The sequence below is a fragment of the Hyaena hyaena genome, unplaced genomic scaffold, assembly GCF_003009895.1.
Source record: "Hyaena hyaena isolate Hyena2069 unplaced genomic scaffold, ASM300989v1 scaffold_409, whole genome shotgun sequence".
Lineage (NCBI taxonomy): Eukaryota > Metazoa > Chordata > Mammalia > Carnivora > Hyaenidae > Hyaena > Hyaena hyaena.
In genome coordinates this window covers 1,406,982-1,424,104 of record NW_024081046.1, presented here as the reverse complement: position 1 = coordinate 1,424,104, position 17,123 = coordinate 1,406,982, and the positions used below count along the sequence as shown (strand labels likewise).

Sequence of the window (17,123 nt, the reverse complement as noted above, 5' to 3'; positions counted from 1 at the left end):
GGTTCGTGGGTTCGAGCCCCGCATTGGGCTCTGTGCTGACTGCCAGCTCGGAGCCTGGAGCCTGTTTCAGTCTGTGACTCCCTCTGTCTCTGATCCTCCCCTGCTCACGCTGTCTCTCTCTCTCTCCTAGAAATAAATAAAAACATTAAAAAAAATTTAAAAAAAAAACTATTAAAAAAAAAACCAACATATATTTTGGGGGAACCTGGGAGGCTCAGTTGGTTGAGTGTCCAACTTCGGCTCAGGTCATGATCTCACCATTTGCGAGTTCGAGCCCCGCGTCGGGCTGTGTGCTGACAGCTCAGAGCCTGGAGCTGCTTCGGATTCTGCGTCTCCCTCTCTCTCTGCCCCTCCCCTGCTCATGCTCTGTCTCTCAAAAATAAATACGTGTTAAAAAAATTTTTTTAACTTAAAAAAAGAAAGCAGCAAGAGACCCACACACACACCAGCAGAGCACCCACAGTCAGCCCACAGCCCACCTCCCCCTGCAGACGCTAGAGACTGGAGGTGGGTCTGAGGAGCCGCAGCAGCTCCCTGCCCACCACGCAGCAGACAAGAGTGCTCCAGGCCCGCGTCACCGAGTCCACAGACAGACAAAGACGTTACAAGGAAAAGAAAACTAGAGACTATGATTCCTTATGAACATTGACCAAAAATTCTTAAATATTAAAACACATAAAGAGGAATTTATTTTAGGAATGCAAAATTGATTTAATATTCAAAAATCAATTGATGTATTACACTATACTGATAGAACAAAGAACACATAATCATTTTAATAGATGTAGAAAAATAATCTGACAAAATCCAATATCCATTAATGATAAAAACCTTCAACTAGGAAGATGCCTGGCTGACAGTGAACATCGCATTTCAGTGAAAGATGAATGGCTTTCTGTGTAAGCACGGGAACGAGGCAAACTGTCGTCACTGCTTGGGGCGCCTGGGTGGCTTAGTCGGTTAAGCGTCCGACTTTCACTCAGGTCATGATCTCGCGGTTCGTGGGTTCAAACCCTGCGTCGGGCTCTGTGCTGACTGCCAGCTCAGAGCCTGGAGCCTGTTTCAGTCTGTGACTCCCTCTCTCTCTGACCCTCCCCTGCTCACGCTGTCTCTCTCTCTCTCCCAGAAATAAATAAAAATATTTTTTAGAAAATTAAAGAAAAAAACTTTCACCACTGCTTTTTAGTGCTGACCTGTCGATTCCAAGAAGCACAACACGGCCAGAAGAAAATTATGCTCGAATTGTAATAGAGAAATAAAGCTCTTTATTTGCAGATGATGTGACCCTGTATTTAGAAAGTTCTAAGGAATACCAAAAAAATTACTATATACTAGCAATGGACAATTTTAATGAAATTAGGGGGGAAGTTCATGTATGATAGCATTGAAAATAATCAAACACTTAGAAATGAATTTAACAAAAGAAGCACAAGACTAGTGCTGAGAAAACTGTGGATCTAAATAGATGGAGAAATGTTCCAGATTCATGGATTGGAAGATTCAGTCTTGTTAAGATGGCAATTCTCCCAAATTTGATCTATAGATTTGATGTGATTCTTATCAAATTCCTAGCAGAATTATTTGCACAAATCTGCAAGTTGATCTTAAAATGTATGTGAAAAGGCCAAAAACTCAGAATAGTCAAAACAACTTTCTAAATGAATGGAGAAAACCGGAAGGCATACACTACCTCCATCCAAAACGTGCTCTAATGCCACAGTGACAAGTGACGTGCCACAGGCATGCGGGGTTGGGCACAGAACAGTGAAATGGGATTAGGGTCTAGAAATAAACCTATACATATCTGGACAACTAATTCTCGACGAAGATGTCAAAACCATTTGATACGGAAAGGTTAGTGTTTTCAACAAAAGATGCTGAGACCGGCAAATACCCATATGCAAAAAAATCCCCAAAACACTTAGACCTGTAACTACATTATACACAAGTTAACTCAATGCATCAGTTATTAATTTTTCTTTTGAGAGAGATAGAGCATGAATGGGGAAGGGACAGAGAATGATGGGGACAGAGGATCTGAAGCAGGCTCTGTGCTGATGGCAGAGAGCCCAACCCAGGGCTCGAACTCACGAACCAGGAGATTATAACCTGAGCTGATGTCAGTCGCTCAACCAACCGAGCCATCCAGGCAACCCCCAGAATGTATCAATTTTTAATGATTTTTTCAAACATTTATTTTTTTTTATTTTTTAAATATTTATTTTTGAGAGAGAGAGAGAGAGAGAGAGAGAGGGAAACAGAGGATCTGAAACGGGCTGTGTGCTGATAGCAGAGATCCCGATGTAGAGCTCAAACTCATGGACTGTGAGAGCATGACCCAAGCCTAAGTCAGACGTTTAAACAACTGAACCACCCAGACATCTTTTTTAATGTTTTATTTATTTTTGAGAGAGAGAGAGAGAGAGAGAATAAGGAGGTGGTGGGCAGAGAGAGAAGGGGACAGAGGATCTGAAGCAGGCTCTGAGCTGTCAGCACAGAGCCCAATTCGCGGTTCAAACTTATGAACCATGAGATCATGACCTGAGCTGAGGTGGGGTGCTCAATCGACTGAGACACCCAGCTACTCTCAAAATGCATTATTCTTTTTTTTTTCTTTTTTAAATGTTTGTTTTTGAGAGAGACAGTGTGAACAGCGGAGGGCAAAGAGAGAGGGAGACACAGAATCCAAAACAGGCTCCAGGCTCTGAGCTGTCAGCACAGAGCCCTACTCAGGGCTCAAACTCATGAACTGCAAGATTATGACCTGAGCTGAAGTTGGAAACTTATCTGAGTGAGCCACCCAGATGCCTCAAAATGCATCATTCTTAGAATTTTTTTTATGTTTTTATTCTTTATTTTGACAGAGAAAGAGAGATTGCTGGGGAGGGGCAGGGGCAGAGAGAGGGGGAGACACAGAATTTGAAGCAGGCTCCAGGCTCTGAGCTGTCAGCACAGGGCCTGATGTGGGGCTCGAACTCATGAACCGTGAGATCATGACCTGGGCCAAAATCGAACGCTCAACTGACTGAGCCACCCAGGTGCCCCGCATCATTCTTAAATGAAAAAGCTACAGTTATAAAACCTCTGGAAGAAAAAAATGAAAAAATTATCATTGTCTTGGGTTAGGTAAATAGTTCCTAAGTATAGCAACAAAAGTATGGTACCTAAAAAAACCCCGATACAGTGGATTTCATCAAAATTACAAACTTTTGCATGTCCAACAATACCATCAAGAAAGAGAAAAGACAAGTCATAGACTGAAAGACACTGTTTGTAAATCATATATTTGCTAACGGACTTGTATCCAGAATATATAAAGAGTTCTTACAAGTCAATAATATGACAAACAACCCACTGAAAAACATTTGGAACATTTGAACGGATATTCCACATAAGCTATGTAAGTGGCTAATAAATCCATAAAGAAATGTTTAGTCAGTATCATTAGTTATTAGGGATTCAGTTTCAAAACATAGTGGGATGTCACTCCATGTCCTAGGTAGGTCAGTGTTAGGGGCAGAATTGTTCCTCTCAAAATTTCTTATGTTGAAATTCTAACCCTCAGCACCTCGGAATGTGGTTGTATTTGGATATGGGATCTTTGAAAAGATAATTGAGTTAAAATGACGTTATATGGGGGAGGGAGTGTGGCGGGCTCAGTCAGTGGAGCATGCGGCTTTTGATACTGAGGTCGTGAGTTCGAGCCCTGAGTTGAGTATAGAGATTACAAACAAAACACAATGTCATTCTGGCTGGTGTCCTTACAAGAAGAGGGAGTGAGGACACGGGACGCATAGAGCGCCGGCCGGCATCTGAAGACACAAGCCAAGGACAAAAGCCTCAGGGGAAACCAACCACCCACATCTTGATATCAGGAACTAAATCTGTTGTGCAGCCACGCAGTCTCTGGCGCTTCGCCACAGTGGCCCTCACTGATACAGATGGCTATTATAAAAAAAGACAGATAACAACAAGTGTTGACGAAGAGGGGGAGAGACTGGAGCCCTCCTACGTTGCTCGTGAGAATGTAAAATGGTGCAGCCCCTTTGAAAAAAGTTTAGCATTTTGTCGAGTTAAATGTACACTACCATGTGACCCAGCAATTCCACTCCTAGGTACCTGCCCCAGAGAAGTGAAGGCCTGAGTCCACGCAGAGACACGCGGCACAGCGTTCCTGGAAACATCGGCAACTACAGACAGCTGGAAACAGTCCAGGGGGGCCGTCCACACCACGGGGTGCTACTACTATGCAACAGCGAAAAGGGACGAAGCACTGACCCGCGCTGCTTTCCTCGCTGTCTCACACCAGCTGTGAGCCTGGCAGGTGCAGCCTGACCCCAGCCAGCTGAGCCAGGGGGCCCCGTCGGCCGCTGCACCCAGTGGCTGCGCAGAGCCCACCAGGCACCTTCTCTGCGCCGCGGCCCAGCAGTGCCCGGGCGTGACGCGCGTGCCCTAGGAAGGCCGACAGCCCAGGGGCTTCGGGCACCGAGACGTGAGGAGGCCCTGCTCTGGGGGACGTGGAGGCCAGACCAGCCGTGCCTGAGCCCAGAGGCCAAAGGGGAGCCCGGGAGCCAGTGTAAGCACCTGACCAAGGTCGTGGGGCAGAGCCCGGACACCGCCAGGCCGAGGGGCGGCCAGGGTGCCTGATCCCCTGCAGCGAGGTGATGTGAGTGTGTGAGCTGAGTGTGTACGGCTATGGAGGGGGGCAGGCACAGCTTCCACTGGGGGGGCGCCGTGGGAGGCGAGCGGCGGCAGCAGACGCAAGTGCTCGGCTCCCTCCGCCACCGTCTCCCAGGCAACCGCAGCCTCGGTCTCGGCCCGGCCCCTCCCCCGCCCCGCCCCGGCTGCGAAGCGTCTGGAACCGCATCCTTCCTCCGCATCCCCGTCCTGCGACCGCATCCTGCAGCAGCTGCTGGCTGGAGCCGCCTGTGAGCCATTTCCACATTTCTCCTGTGGAGCGGGGGGAGGCGGGAGGGAGCCGAGTGTGCACAGGGGAGTGTGCCCGGGTCTGTGAGGTACGCGTGAGGGTGCGTGTGCAGGTGCGTGTGCAAGGTGCGTGTGCAGGGATGGGGGAGTGTTTGGCGGGGGAGGGGGCCACTGCGCTGACCCCGTGGCGGCCAGGCTGAGCCAGGGTCTTCCTTTGGGGTCTCTGCGGGCCGGAGCGGGGACGCTGTCCCCAGGCCTCCGGAGGATGGGGGGCCTCTGCCGGGTGAGCCGCTGCCTGGACCTTCCAGAAGAACCCTAGGTGTCCCGCCTCGCAGAGACCCGACGCGCTGCCCGGACCCCCCCATCCTCGGCAGAGCGGGGCGGCTTGGGGGCGGTCGTGCTGCTGGTCATCAGCTCCCTCACCGTGGTGCCCGCAGCCCCCTCTCCCCTGCGGTCTGAGGCAGCTGGGCGGCCCCTGGGTGGGGAGGGGGTGCCAGTTCTGTGCGGGGGCGGGAAGAGCAGCGAGGAGGCGACAGACGACCCCAACCACGGAGAAGCGATGCGGCACGAGAGCCTGCCGGCTGTGGCGGGGGCAGCGCGGTGGCGCGAGGCAGGCCCAGGGGTATTTTCCAGAACCACCTGCCGCAGACCCCGGACTCGGAGCCACAGGTGGCTGGTGTGCGGGAGCCAAAGCTGGGGCCCCTCGGGGCGGCGCTGGGGCCTGCAGTCCACCGACCGCGAGACCAAAAGCCACCCCCCGACCCGCCTGCAGGGCGTTTGGTGGGGGCTGCGGCCAGGGCAGGGGCGGGGTGAGCTCTCGGCGCCCTGCGCCCCGCAGTCACGTGCACGCCCGACACGCGCAGGACGCTCGTGCCCGGCCCACACAAGCTCGCGACGCGCGCCCCTCCGCGTGACGCAGCCTGCGGCGGCGGTGCGGGGCGCGCGGGGGCGCGACAGCGGGCCCGTCGCCCCGCCCCGGGGTCCGTCCCCCCGCACGGCTCGCCGCCCCTCGCGGGCCCCTTCCCGAGTCGGAGAGGAGCGTGCGCCACCCCCTCCCGAGAACCCGCGGCGGGTGGGGGCGGTGACCCGCTGGAGAGGACACACGCAGGGTGGAGCGAGGGGGGCCGGTGGGAGGGACAGGGGCGACCCCCCAGTCCCACGGAGTTCTGTGTCTGTCGTGGGAACGAGCCCAGCCAGCCGTCCCAGAGGGTCCCCAGGACTCAGCGAGGGAAACGAATGTTTGGGGGAGGGGGTCCCACAGGCAGTCCAGCCCCTTCCCCAGCATGATGCCTGGTGCAAGGGGCCCGGAACCGGAAGCGGAGGGTCCAGAAGGTCCCAAGCGGCTCCTTTGCTTCGTGAAGACCTGCTGTCGCCAGCCTCCGTTGCCATGGAAACCCGCGATGGCGTAACACGGACGTCACACCGCGTCGGCGTCGGAGCTCAGGCTCGGCCGCAGGAGGGCCCAGCGGCGGCGCTCCTTCCGGGCAGAGGCTCCCTGGGGGGGGGGGGCAGGACCCCCTCCGGCGGGGGCGGCCCACCGCGGGCGGACGGGGCTGTGGGGGCGGCACGCTGTGCCCCTCGCGCTCCTCTGTAAACGGAAGGCTGACTGGAGAGCGGGGGAGGGAGGGGGCGCTCCGCGGCCGGAAGGCCCCAGGCGCCGCCGTCCCGCCCCCCGCGCCCCCCGTCAGTCCCTCCCCCCGGGGCCCCTGCCCAGCGCCGTTGAGCCCAGGCTCCTTCCTCGCCCCGGAAAGCCCGGCCCCTGCGCGTCTCTGCCTCTCCGAGAGCGGCCGTGGTGTGCGTGGCCCCGGGGAAGCCGAACCGGGTGCCCCACGCCTGGTGCCGGTGCAGAGCTCCCCAGGCTGCTCCCCTGCGGAGCCACTGCCCTCAGGAAAAGCCCCCCGGCAGGGCGGGAGTGGGGCGCTTCGCTGGCCTGCAGGCACCCCCAGGCCAGGAGCGCGGATCCAAGGAGGAGGCCCCGCTCGGGGACCTGATAGGACCTTCCTCCGTGGGGCGCCAGGGAAGTCCGAGATGGGGGCGTGCCTGTCATGCCCAGCGGCCGCCTCCCGGGCCCCCACGGTGCGGCTTCCTGGCCAGGCCTCTCCCTGGTCCTGCCCGGCCCGGCCCCCTGCCCAGCACGCTGGGCACACTCCGTGCTGGGCATCTCTCTCCGCCTCTGGGTGGGGGCTCCTCCTCCGTGTTCCCACCCTGCTTGCCCACGCCCAGAACGCACAGCGGGGGCTGGGCTGTGAGACTGGCCACCCGTGGGCCTGATGGGCGCTTGTGCTGGTGGGGCTGCTACAGGGGGTGCATCTGGGGAAGGTGAAGTCACCCCCGACTGTGGCCGGGGGGGGGCGGGGAGCACGGCCCCTGGGGCTCTGCCCTTCGTCCTCCCAAGGAAGAGGGTGGGGAGACAGCCAGGGAACAGTGGCCGAGGGACTCACCCCGTGTGTTCAGTGGAACCCCGGGGTCCAAATCCTGGGGCAGGGCATGGGGTGGCCGTGCCTCTGCCATCGCAAGAGAACGTAAAACAAACACGCAGCTGATAATTTAACGTAAGTATGCCCCAGCCTCCACCATCCAAGTGAAGACTAGAAATCTCCGCGGCCCCGAAGCCACTCAGACTCTCCAGACACTGGAGCAGTAATTGGTCAGGACCCCCAGAGTGGTGTCTCTAAACGCCAGCAGTTGGTCCCTAAAGGTTGTGGTTGGAGTTCGCCTATTGAACCTTCCCTGTGCCTGGTTTCTTTTGGCCACCGTTGTTCTGTGGGACTCAGGGCTGCCCTTGCCTGTCGCTGTGACCAGCCGCTTCCGTTGCTCTTAGGACTCCGTGGTAGGAACGCCTCCGTTCCTTTACTTGCCTCACTCTGGGTGACGTGTGGTGCTGTGCACACGTTCACTCACACCCGCCTTTTTGCTGGGTGTTCGCACTAGAGTGAGGGCCACTCGGTGGTGGACATGAGTGGATTACGTGAGTGGGCACCACCTGTGTGGCATCTCGCCTGGGTTCTGATGGGCTTCAGTGTGTCTCCTTTAAGCTGGTTCTAATTTATCTCCTTTGTGGGTTAATGAGGGTGAGTGCTTTTTTAGTATTCATGGCCACTGAAATCCTTTTCTGTCCATTTTTCTATTGGGTTTACCTTTTGCTTTACCAACTTGAGATGTTCTTTATATATTTTGGTATCTGCCCTGCATTGGCTTTTTCAGGCTGCTCTAACAAATTACCACAACCAGGTGGCTTAAAACAATAGACATGTGTTCTTCCACAGGCTCTGGAGACAAGAAGTTGGAAATGAAGGTGGGGGGAGGGCCATGCTCCATCGTGTTCCTGGGCCTGTGAACGCATCCCTCCAGCCTTCTCCGTCTTGACATGAGCATCTCCCCATGTGTGTCCACATTTCCAATGACAACAGTCATTGGCTTAGGGCCCCTGCAGTCCAGTATGACGTCATCTTAACTTGGTTACATCTGCAGAGAGCCTGTTTCCTAGTAAGGTTACATTCACAGGCACCAGAAGTTTGGGTTTCAATCTACCTTGTTGATGAGCCCACGAGTCCTTTGCCATTTGCATATTGAAAATATCTTTTGGTCTTGCTTTCTGTTTCCATCCTTTGAAGGCTATGTTTTAATAAGCAGAAGTTCTTAATTTTAACGTAGCCCTTTGATGGTTAGCACTTACTTGTCATACTGAAGAACTCTTTCCCTCCCCCAGACCAGGAAGACATTCTCCTGTAGTGTCTTCAAGACGCTTTTCTGACTTAGGTATATCCATGTGGTGTGGATTTGTGTGTGTGCTGTGAGGTAGGGTGTCAATGCCTTGTTTTCCGTGTGGACACGTGTTTGTAGAAAGGTGGCATCTCTGTCATCAATCTGTGGTCCGTGTGCAGAGCTGTGCCACACGGGTGTTGGTGCACCACCCGTCTATACCACGCGGCTGTGTGACCAGCTGCACCTGGCAGGTGAATCCTCCTCCTTGGTCTTTTTCAAGAGGTCACATGTGTTCTTGTCCCTTCGATTTTTAATTTTTATGGAAAATTACAATGCTTGGCACGTTCACACACACAGGAATTCTGTGGGGCTGTGGATTGGGTTTATTGATTCTACAGATACCTTTTGATGGGAAATGTTATTTTTAAACATAGAACCTTCCCAAATCCATGACCATTTCCTTCCCCACTTACTGAAAGGATTTAGGTCTCCTTTAATGTCAGTCAGTAATGTTTGACTGAGGTTTTCCATGATTTTCCACGTACTTCTCATTAAGACTGTTTCTGAGTATTCAATATTTCCAATACTGTTTAAATAGAATCTTTCAAAAACTTATTCCTTAATTTGTTGCCACTGATACATAGACATCTAATGACTTCAGACTATCTCGGGTTGACCCTGCTTATCTACAGGTAAGTCCTCGTCACTTATCTGTAATTCTCGTGGGTGTTACACACGTACAAGTGTTTCATCTGTGAGCGGTGGGAGTTTAACCTGATCTGTCCAGGTCTGTCTTCTTTCAGCCGTTTTCCCTGCCCTACAGCTGGCTGGAACCTCCGGCACCATGATTTGTAGAACTGATAACAACAGGCCTTTTTATCTCCCTCCTTATCTTACAGGAAAAGCTTTCACTGTTCGCACTCATGTGTATGAGGACAACTTAGGGATTTTTGTCCACGACCTTTATCAGTCGGATTCAGGAAGTTTCCTTCTGCCCTTGAAGTGCTAATAGATTATTAAAATAATAAACAAATGTTGAATTTTATCAAATACTTTTCTAAGTATTGAAATTGATTGGATGATTTTTCTTCTTTATTCTTTTCATATGGTGAAAAGACTGATCACTTTTTTAAACAAATATTTATTTTGAGAGAGAAAGCGTGCATGAAGAGGAGAGGGGCAGAGACAGAAAGAGAGAGAGAGAGGTTGAGAGAGAGAGAGAGAGAGAGAGAGAGAATCTCAACAGGCTCTGAGCTGTCAGCACAGGGCTGGACCTGGGACTCCATCTCATGGACCATGAGATCATAACCTGAGCCAAAGTTGGATGCTCGGCTGACTGAGCCCTTGCTTTTCAGACACTCAACCCAGACACCGCCCATTTTTCTCCTTTTATAGTTTGGAGGTCGTTTGCTGCCCTCCTTTGTTCTTTCTTTTTTTTTCTTTCAATGTTTAATTTTGAGGGAGAGACAGTGTGAGTGGGGTAAAGGCAGAGAGAGAGGGAGACACAGAATCTGAAGCAGGCTCCAGGCTCTAAGCCCTCAGCACAGAACCGGATGCAGGGCTCAAACTCGGAAGCCATGAGAACCATGAAATCATGACTTGAGCCGGAAGCTGGGTGCTTGACTTACTGAGCTCTTCAGGCGCCCCTGCCTGCCTTTGTTTCTATTGGTCAGCTTAGAGGTGAACTCATCTTGACCCCGCAGAGCTGGGGGCCTGTGCACTCCTGCAGGAGGCTCCACCGCCCTCAGCTGGTCCCCGTCTCGCTCACCAGGGTATTTTAGCGTTACTGCTGTGCTCTGTGCGGTTAGCGCTTGGATTTTCTCACTGAGGTCCTCTTTCCGTACCTCTTCCTTACTTCCTGCATCTCCAGGAGGTTTGTCAGATAGAACACAGGATCCCCAGCTAAACTTGAATTTCAGACAAGTAACTTTTTAGTATATGTCCTATTTTGCATATTACATGGGACATAGTTAGACTTTTTAAAAAATCCATTGCTTATCTGAAATTCAGATTTAACCAGTGTCCTGTATTTTTATTTGGAAAGTCTGGCCACCCTACTCTCCAGTCTGCTGCCTGGGGTCATTTTCTGTTGAGCACATAGCTGCCCTTGGAATGTGCACTGGAGCAGGCTGGCTAGCGGCCCACGCTACCACTGCCGTGTGTCTGGGTGTCCCTGGCCAGAGGCTGCATCCCGTGCATGGCTCTGGGGCCCAGAGGGAGACCAGGGCAAGAGACTAGAAGCCTACGGATGAACACGCCCAGTTTGTCCTGGGAGACTGGCCTGTCCTGGCCCAGGTGTGGGGAACACTGGGGCCAGCTGGGGCCCTCTCACTCCTTAGCAGCCAGCGTGGACGTCTGCTGGGTGGTCAGTGGCCAGTAACCTTGTGTCTACTCTGCACAGGACGGGGACCACCAATCGCCATGGTGAAGCTGGGTTGCAGCTTCTCCGGGAAGCCGGGCAAGGACCCAGGGGACCAGGATGGGGCTACCACGGACAGCGTCCCTCTGATCAGCCCCCTGGACGTCAGCCAGCTCCAGCCACCGTTCCCCGACCAGGTGAGGGCCTGTGCCAGCATGAGGGGGTGAGGGGCTCTTCTCAGCCTGCCCTGTGCATTGAGGGCAGTGGGGTGAGTTGTATGTAGATGTGGCCTCCCCCAGCGTGCAGGAAAGCAAGCAGAGGTAGGCTGGGCTGGGCCAAAACCCTAGATGGCCAAGGGTGATCTGTGCGACCTGATGAGTTCTCTGGTCACCCAGAGTCACCCTTTCCTTATCTGTCAACTGGGGTGACTGTGAGGACTCACACAACATCTTGCAGACAGTTCCCAGCCCATGATGCTGCCCACCGGGGCTCAGCAAGGAAAAAATTCCCACCCTTCCCTGAGGGCTTGAAACAGGGGCCTTGGGCAAGTGACCGATGGAGACCCGCTTTCAGGAGGAATGTGTGAGAAGCAGGGCTCAGCTCTAGCATAGCCCTGCCTGACCCCACACATGCTGTGGAGCATGACTGGCATCAGGAGTTGTCCCAGCAGGAGGGCAGGGGGCGGCCACCTGAAGGTCAGCTTTTGGCTGGGGGCCATGGGGGTGGGGGCACCTCCCAGTGATCTGGGTGGGCATCAGCCGAGTCTGCTACAGGTCTGGACCTGGTTCTCAGTAGACACGTGGAAAGGCCCAGTGCTTGCCCCTTGGAAGCATTCACAGAGCACAGGACTGTGCTTGCCTGTGCCCCATGTGGGTAGGGGCCTCAAGACTCTGGGAGCCAGAGGAGAAATCAGGGTGGACTTCCTGGAGGTGGGAGCCAAGCCATGGAGCACCTAAAGGGGAAGCTTCTGGCCTGTCAGGGAGAGCTGACAGCCTCGGAGTTGAAGGCAGCAGACTAAGGGGTTCCACGTGTGGTGGGGACCGGCCCCAGGGCTGCCATGGCCCAGCAGGCTCTCGGCATCCACCTTCCATTGGCCTCAGCCGGCAGCCAGTGGGGCCCAGCCACTAGGCAGTCCTGGCAGATGGTCAGCACCCACATCACTGCTGGGAAGGCGACCCCTGGGCCCGCCCCCACCCCACCCTCCCGCTTCAGGCTCCTCCTGGGCCATCTCTCTCTCCGCAGGTGGTTATCAAGACACAGACAGAATACCAGCTGTCCCCCTCGGACCAGCCAAAGAAGTTCCCCGATCTGGAGGCCCAGAAGCTGGCCTGTAACCACCCCGAGGAAGGACGCAGGGTAACCCAACACTCCCAGTCCCGCGGGGGTCAGGGCAGGGGAGATGGCGAGGCGGCGGCTGCAGGCCGTGGGTGCCCACGCGCTGGCCGGGCTGGCTGGGGCCCCTGGCTTACCCGCCTGCTCTAGGGAAGAGAGATGGACAGGTCACCACCGTCCAGGGGCCTTTGTCCTGCTGCAAAGTGGGTGAGGACAGCGTCTGCCTTCCGGGGGGCTCCGGCCACGAGCCAGCCTGGGCCCCACCTGCTCCTGCCGTGGGTCCTGCGTCTCTTAGTGACCCCTGGGTCTTGTCAGTACTATGGAAAGTCACTTCTGCTGTATACTCGGCTAGTATTTCCTCCCACTCTGTTTTTTAGGTCTTAAGGTCACTAAATGTTTTATCACTTTTTGCGAACCATTTCCAAAGCCTTTTATTTTTCATCAGTGAAATCTGCCATCTCCTCTCCTCCATTGTTTCTGAGACAAAGGCCAAGCAGAGGCCCAGGAGCCCAGGGCAGTTTCACACCACCCTCCTCAGGGTCGCTCTCCCTTCCCCGCCCCCTGCAGCTGCCCACTGCGCGGATGATAGCCTTTGCCATGGCGCTCCTGGGCTGTGTCCTGATCATGTACAAGGCCATCTGGTATGACCAGTTCACCTGCCCTGACGGCTTCCTGCTCCGGGTAAGTAAGGCCTGGTGAGCTGGGTGTGCGCGGTGGGTGCAGGGGCGCAGTCGCGGCCTCCCTGTGCGGGGCTGCCTCTGGGCAGAGTGCAGGGACTGGGCCCACGGGGTGTCCCTGTGGAAGCAGGGAGCGGGCTGCCTCCCCTCCGCGTCTGAGGTCACGCCCAGGAAAGACCCCTGCGGCCCGGCCCTGATCCGCCCCTCCCGCAGCACAAGATCTGCACCCCGCTGACCCTGGAGATGTACTACACCGAGATGGACCCCGAGCGTCACCGCAGCATCCTGGCGGCCATCGGGGCCTACCCGCTGAGCCGCAAGCACGGCACGGAGACCCCCTCGGCCTGGGGGGAGGGTTACCGCGCTGTCAAGGAGGGTCCCAAGGCGCCCACCCAGGCAGGGGCAGCGGCGGCGGCCACCGAGTCCCCCGGCAAGTCCTCCGCGCTGGGAGAGAAAGAGGCGGCGCTTAAGGCGGCAGGCAGCGCCCCGCCCCCGGCCCCCCAGTGACGGCCTCCGCCCCTGCGGCCCGGGTAGGTGTGCTGGGGGGCATGGGGGTGGAGGGCAGGGCGGGGGCGGGGTGGGGTGGAGTGGAGGGCGGGGATGGGGGTGGAGGGCAGGGGGGGTGGGGGGAAGGGCGGGAGTGGGGGGCGGGGGGTGGAGGTGAAGAGGAAGCCAGGGACGGGGTTCGGCCTCGCGCTTCTTCCCATGCCGGCGGGCGGGCGGCGGTGAGGGGGTTTGCGGGCCAACCTCGCAGCGCCCGCTCTCGCCCCTGCTTCCTCTGTCTTGGCAGCGCCCCCCCGCCGGCACCTGTGACCGCCCGACGCTCTCCTATCTTATCTTGTGGTCGTGCCCCTGCTTCCAGGACCCGTCGCTGACGCCCCCTGCCCCCGAGCTTGCAGCTCTGTTGCTTTTCTCTAAGTAAAGATTCATATCCACCTGGGTCTCTGGTTTCTCCTGAGCATCCTTGGTCCCGCTGAGCTTTTTCCTGCCCTCCCAGCCCCCGTGTGGGGGAGCACCCGCATCGGGCTCCCCTCTATGCTCAGGTGGACCCTCGAAGCATGGCGGAGAGCAGCAGCCACCGTGGGGGGCAAGGGGCAGTGAGACGGCCCTGGGACGCGAGGTTCACGCAGGGAGAGGGGGAGCCTCTGTACAAGGCTCAGGATGGACGGTCCACCGCTCCACTGGCTGCAGAGGAGCAGGCTCGCCTCTATCCAGGAGACCCTCGGGGGCCTGGGCTCCATCCCTGACAGCTGCTTAACCCCGCATCCAGTGTGGCCCCTCCACCTCCTGCTGCTTGGCCTGGTCCCCAGGCCCCATCACAGGAGCCTCTGACCCCCCCTGTTCTGGACAAGCACCCACATGTGGCTCCTGCCCCAACCGCCTCGCAGAGGTACAAGTCACTGAAGAAATGAGCAAATGCGTGGTTGCAAGGGGCCGTGGGCCTCTGAAGAGGGGATGTGAGCCCATCCCTGTCTGAAAGGGCTCCCCACTCCTGGAGCACCCGTCTCCCATTCCCTTGGAGCTAGAGGGGCGGTGGGAGGTCTGAGGGTGTTGGAGACTCTTCACCCAGCGCCGGCATGCCCCGCCCGCTCCGGGACAGCACTCCCAGGCCCAGGTCTGCTCCCACCAGGTGAGAGGTGAGCTCAGGGCCTAGCACTAAGGGCTGGGGGGTAGGGATGACAGCCTTGGGGGCTCCTGCAGCCAGAAGAACCAGGAAAGAGACGGGCATTTTCTGCACTGAGCAGTGTCGGGTGACAGAGTCAGAGTCCCTGGGGGGCCATCCTTGGCTCTCGTGCTGTCCTGTGGGGGGACACAGAGCTGGGTGCTCAGACTGAGTGTGGGGCCCTCACCATCTGGCCTCCAGCCCAGGGAGGTAAGGTGAGGGGTCTGAGTGGCTTTGGACAGCAGGCAATGACCAGGAAGTGGATGAGACAGGTGTCTAAAGGAAGCCATGGAGACGCTGGAGGCCAAGCGGGGGGTGTGCGAGGAGCAGGGCTTGATCTCACGACCCTGCGATCAAGACCTGTGTCAAAGTCAGGAGCCGGATGCTTAACAGACTGAACCACCCAGGCGCCCCTCCATTGACAATTCTTGTCTGAATCAATAATACTGTATTTTCCAAGTGGCAATGACCTAAACGCAGCATTTTTTCTACACTTAGTGGTTGACATTCTAATGGCTTACTGTACAGAAAAGATTTCCCTTGTCCCCCTTTACTCAGTCATCTATTTACGTCAGCGTGACCCATAGACTCCCGCTTTGTTCAACAGGCTGCAATTCGTTACCACCACTATCATTTCTTATGTTCACCTGTGCCATTCCTGGCTGGCGGGAGTCAGGCTGCCGACGTGCCCTCAGCGGTCTCGGGTGCTTCCTGACTTTGTGGAGCAAAGATGCTCGAAGCCCCTCTTGTGCCACCAAGATCTGGGTGCGGGTGCAGGTGTGGCTTCAGGCAGGCTCAGTGATTAGAGCCGGGGGTGTGATCCATACACTCACACAATCATCCGCACACAGTCTGTATTTCCCTCCTCTCTCTGAGTGCACCTGTACACCTGTGCATGTGTGTGCAAGTGTCTATACGTGTATAGACACAAACCACATTTAATCTATACAGTATATCCATACAGGATCTATGGACTATGAGCGCATACACAACATGTGTGAGTCTCCATGAGTTCATAGTGATACTTCCAATCCCAACCCACAACCCCACGGTTTATTCCAGTTCCCCCTTTCCTTGCTAATAACTCCATCTTCCAACAGGGAGAAAACTGGCTCCTGTTTTTCCTCCATATACTTATTTGCTGAGTCTTAGAACAAACTGGAGCCCTTGTCAGGACTGACATTCTGAAATGCCCGGACACAAGCAAGCATGCAAACTAGAGTCTGGTGCCCGTTTAGCGTTCTTTCTTTAATTTGGGGATTTATAGTCAAAATGCTGTGTTCAAGTGTTGTGGTTTGTTCTTCACACCAGAGTGGCTGTGTTATTCCTCTGCAGCACAGCGGGACTGCTTAGTACTGTTCGTACTGCCTGCACTGTTTGAGGCTCCTTCCCCCATTTGGTTGACTTCATTCTATTATTTTTTAGTATGTAAAACATGAACATGGCTCCAAGTGGCAGGTGAGCTAAGTCGCCAGCTCCCTCCCACCCCTGAGGGAGATCAATCTTCGCTACCATCTCAGCCTATCTGTGGATCTTTTTGTGCAAATAAGCAGATGCATCTGCATTTTATTTCTATTTGACATTTTTCACTATAAGGATTTCTTTTCCCCAAACAACCAAATCTCATTCCCCAGGACCAGCCGGGTGTCCTAGTGTTCAGAGCTATGACACTCGTCCCCAGAGCTGGCGCAGACCCCACGAGTGAAGGGCTCGGCCCCATGAGCCTGCTCCCGACTCCGATGCTGGTCACAAATATAGGACTCTCAGGCCACATGCATTTGTCTTCAACTCAACTACAAATTTGGGAGATCCCCTCTTCAGATTTGATAACTGAACAGAAGTACTCACAGAACTCAGAAAGGCACTTGTCAGATTACTGGTTTATTATAAAGCGTACAAATCAGGGACAGCCAGATGCAAGCGGCACAAGGCCAGGTGTGGGCCGAGGAGCAGGGAACTTTCTTGCACCTGCATGTTCAATCTGGAAGTCCTGGGAATCTCCTTGCTCCACAGTTCTTCTAACCACTGCTCAGTCCCCTCCCTCCCAGAGGTCAGGAGTGCTGCTGAAAACCACCCTCTGTCAAGCAGCCTGCACCCCAGGGTTGTCCAGGGACTACACTGAGCTATCCCATCAGCATAAACTCAGGTGTTGTTCTGAGCGACAAAAGACACCCGTCACTCAGGAAATGCCAAGGGTTTCAGGAGCTCTACACCAGGACCCAGGACAAAAGCCAAACACATTTTATCCGACCACATTGGCTTAACAAACACAGAAACTCATGCTGCACGGTGCGCATGCACGGTCCGCATTCTCGTCAGCGCCGCTGGTAGCATGCGCTACTCGACCACACAGGGCTGCACATGGCTTTACAGTACTTTGCCGCAATTAATAATTTGTGTGTGTGTGGTTTGTGCTGTGAGTGGCCTTACTGGGTTAAAATTTTGTCATTTATAAAATTGT

At 55.2% G+C, this 17,123-nt stretch overlaps 1 protein-coding gene across 1 annotated transcript; it reads left to right on the top strand.

Moving 5' to 3' along the window:
• The first annotated feature begins 4,845 nt into the window (after positions 1 to 4,845).
• Positions 4,846 to 13,940, top strand: CALY (calcyon neuron specific vesicular protein). The gene is made up of 6 exons (XM_039252441.1): positions 4,846 to 4,928; positions 11,033 to 11,187; positions 12,233 to 12,346; positions 12,890 to 13,003; positions 13,213 to 13,529; positions 13,790 to 13,940. Exons 2-5 carry the CDS (start codon positions 11,053 to 11,055, stop codon positions 13,504 to 13,506), a joined length of 657 nt encoding a protein of 218 aa, XP_039108372.1. The 5' UTR covers positions 4,846 to 4,928; positions 11,033 to 11,052; the 3' UTR covers positions 13,507 to 13,529; positions 13,790 to 13,940.
• Positions 13,941 to 17,123: the final 3,183 nt, after the last annotated feature.

What these genes read in the sequence shown, in the direction of transcription:
- CALY (XM_039252441.1), top strand. Translation starts at nt 11,053, where the DNA reads ATGGTGAAGCTGGGTTGCAGCTTCTCCGGGAAGCCGGGCAAGGACCCA. An exon ending in AGCCACCGTTCCCCGACCAG is followed by an intron (nt 11,188 to 12,232) that starts GTGAGGGCCTGT and finishes CTCTCTCCGCAG; the next exon opens with GTGGTTATCAAGACACAGAC. An exon ending in ACCCCGAGGAAGGACGCAGG is followed by an intron (nt 12,347 to 12,889) that starts GTAACCCAACAC and finishes CGCCCCCTGCAG; the next exon opens with CTGCCCACTGCGCGGATGAT.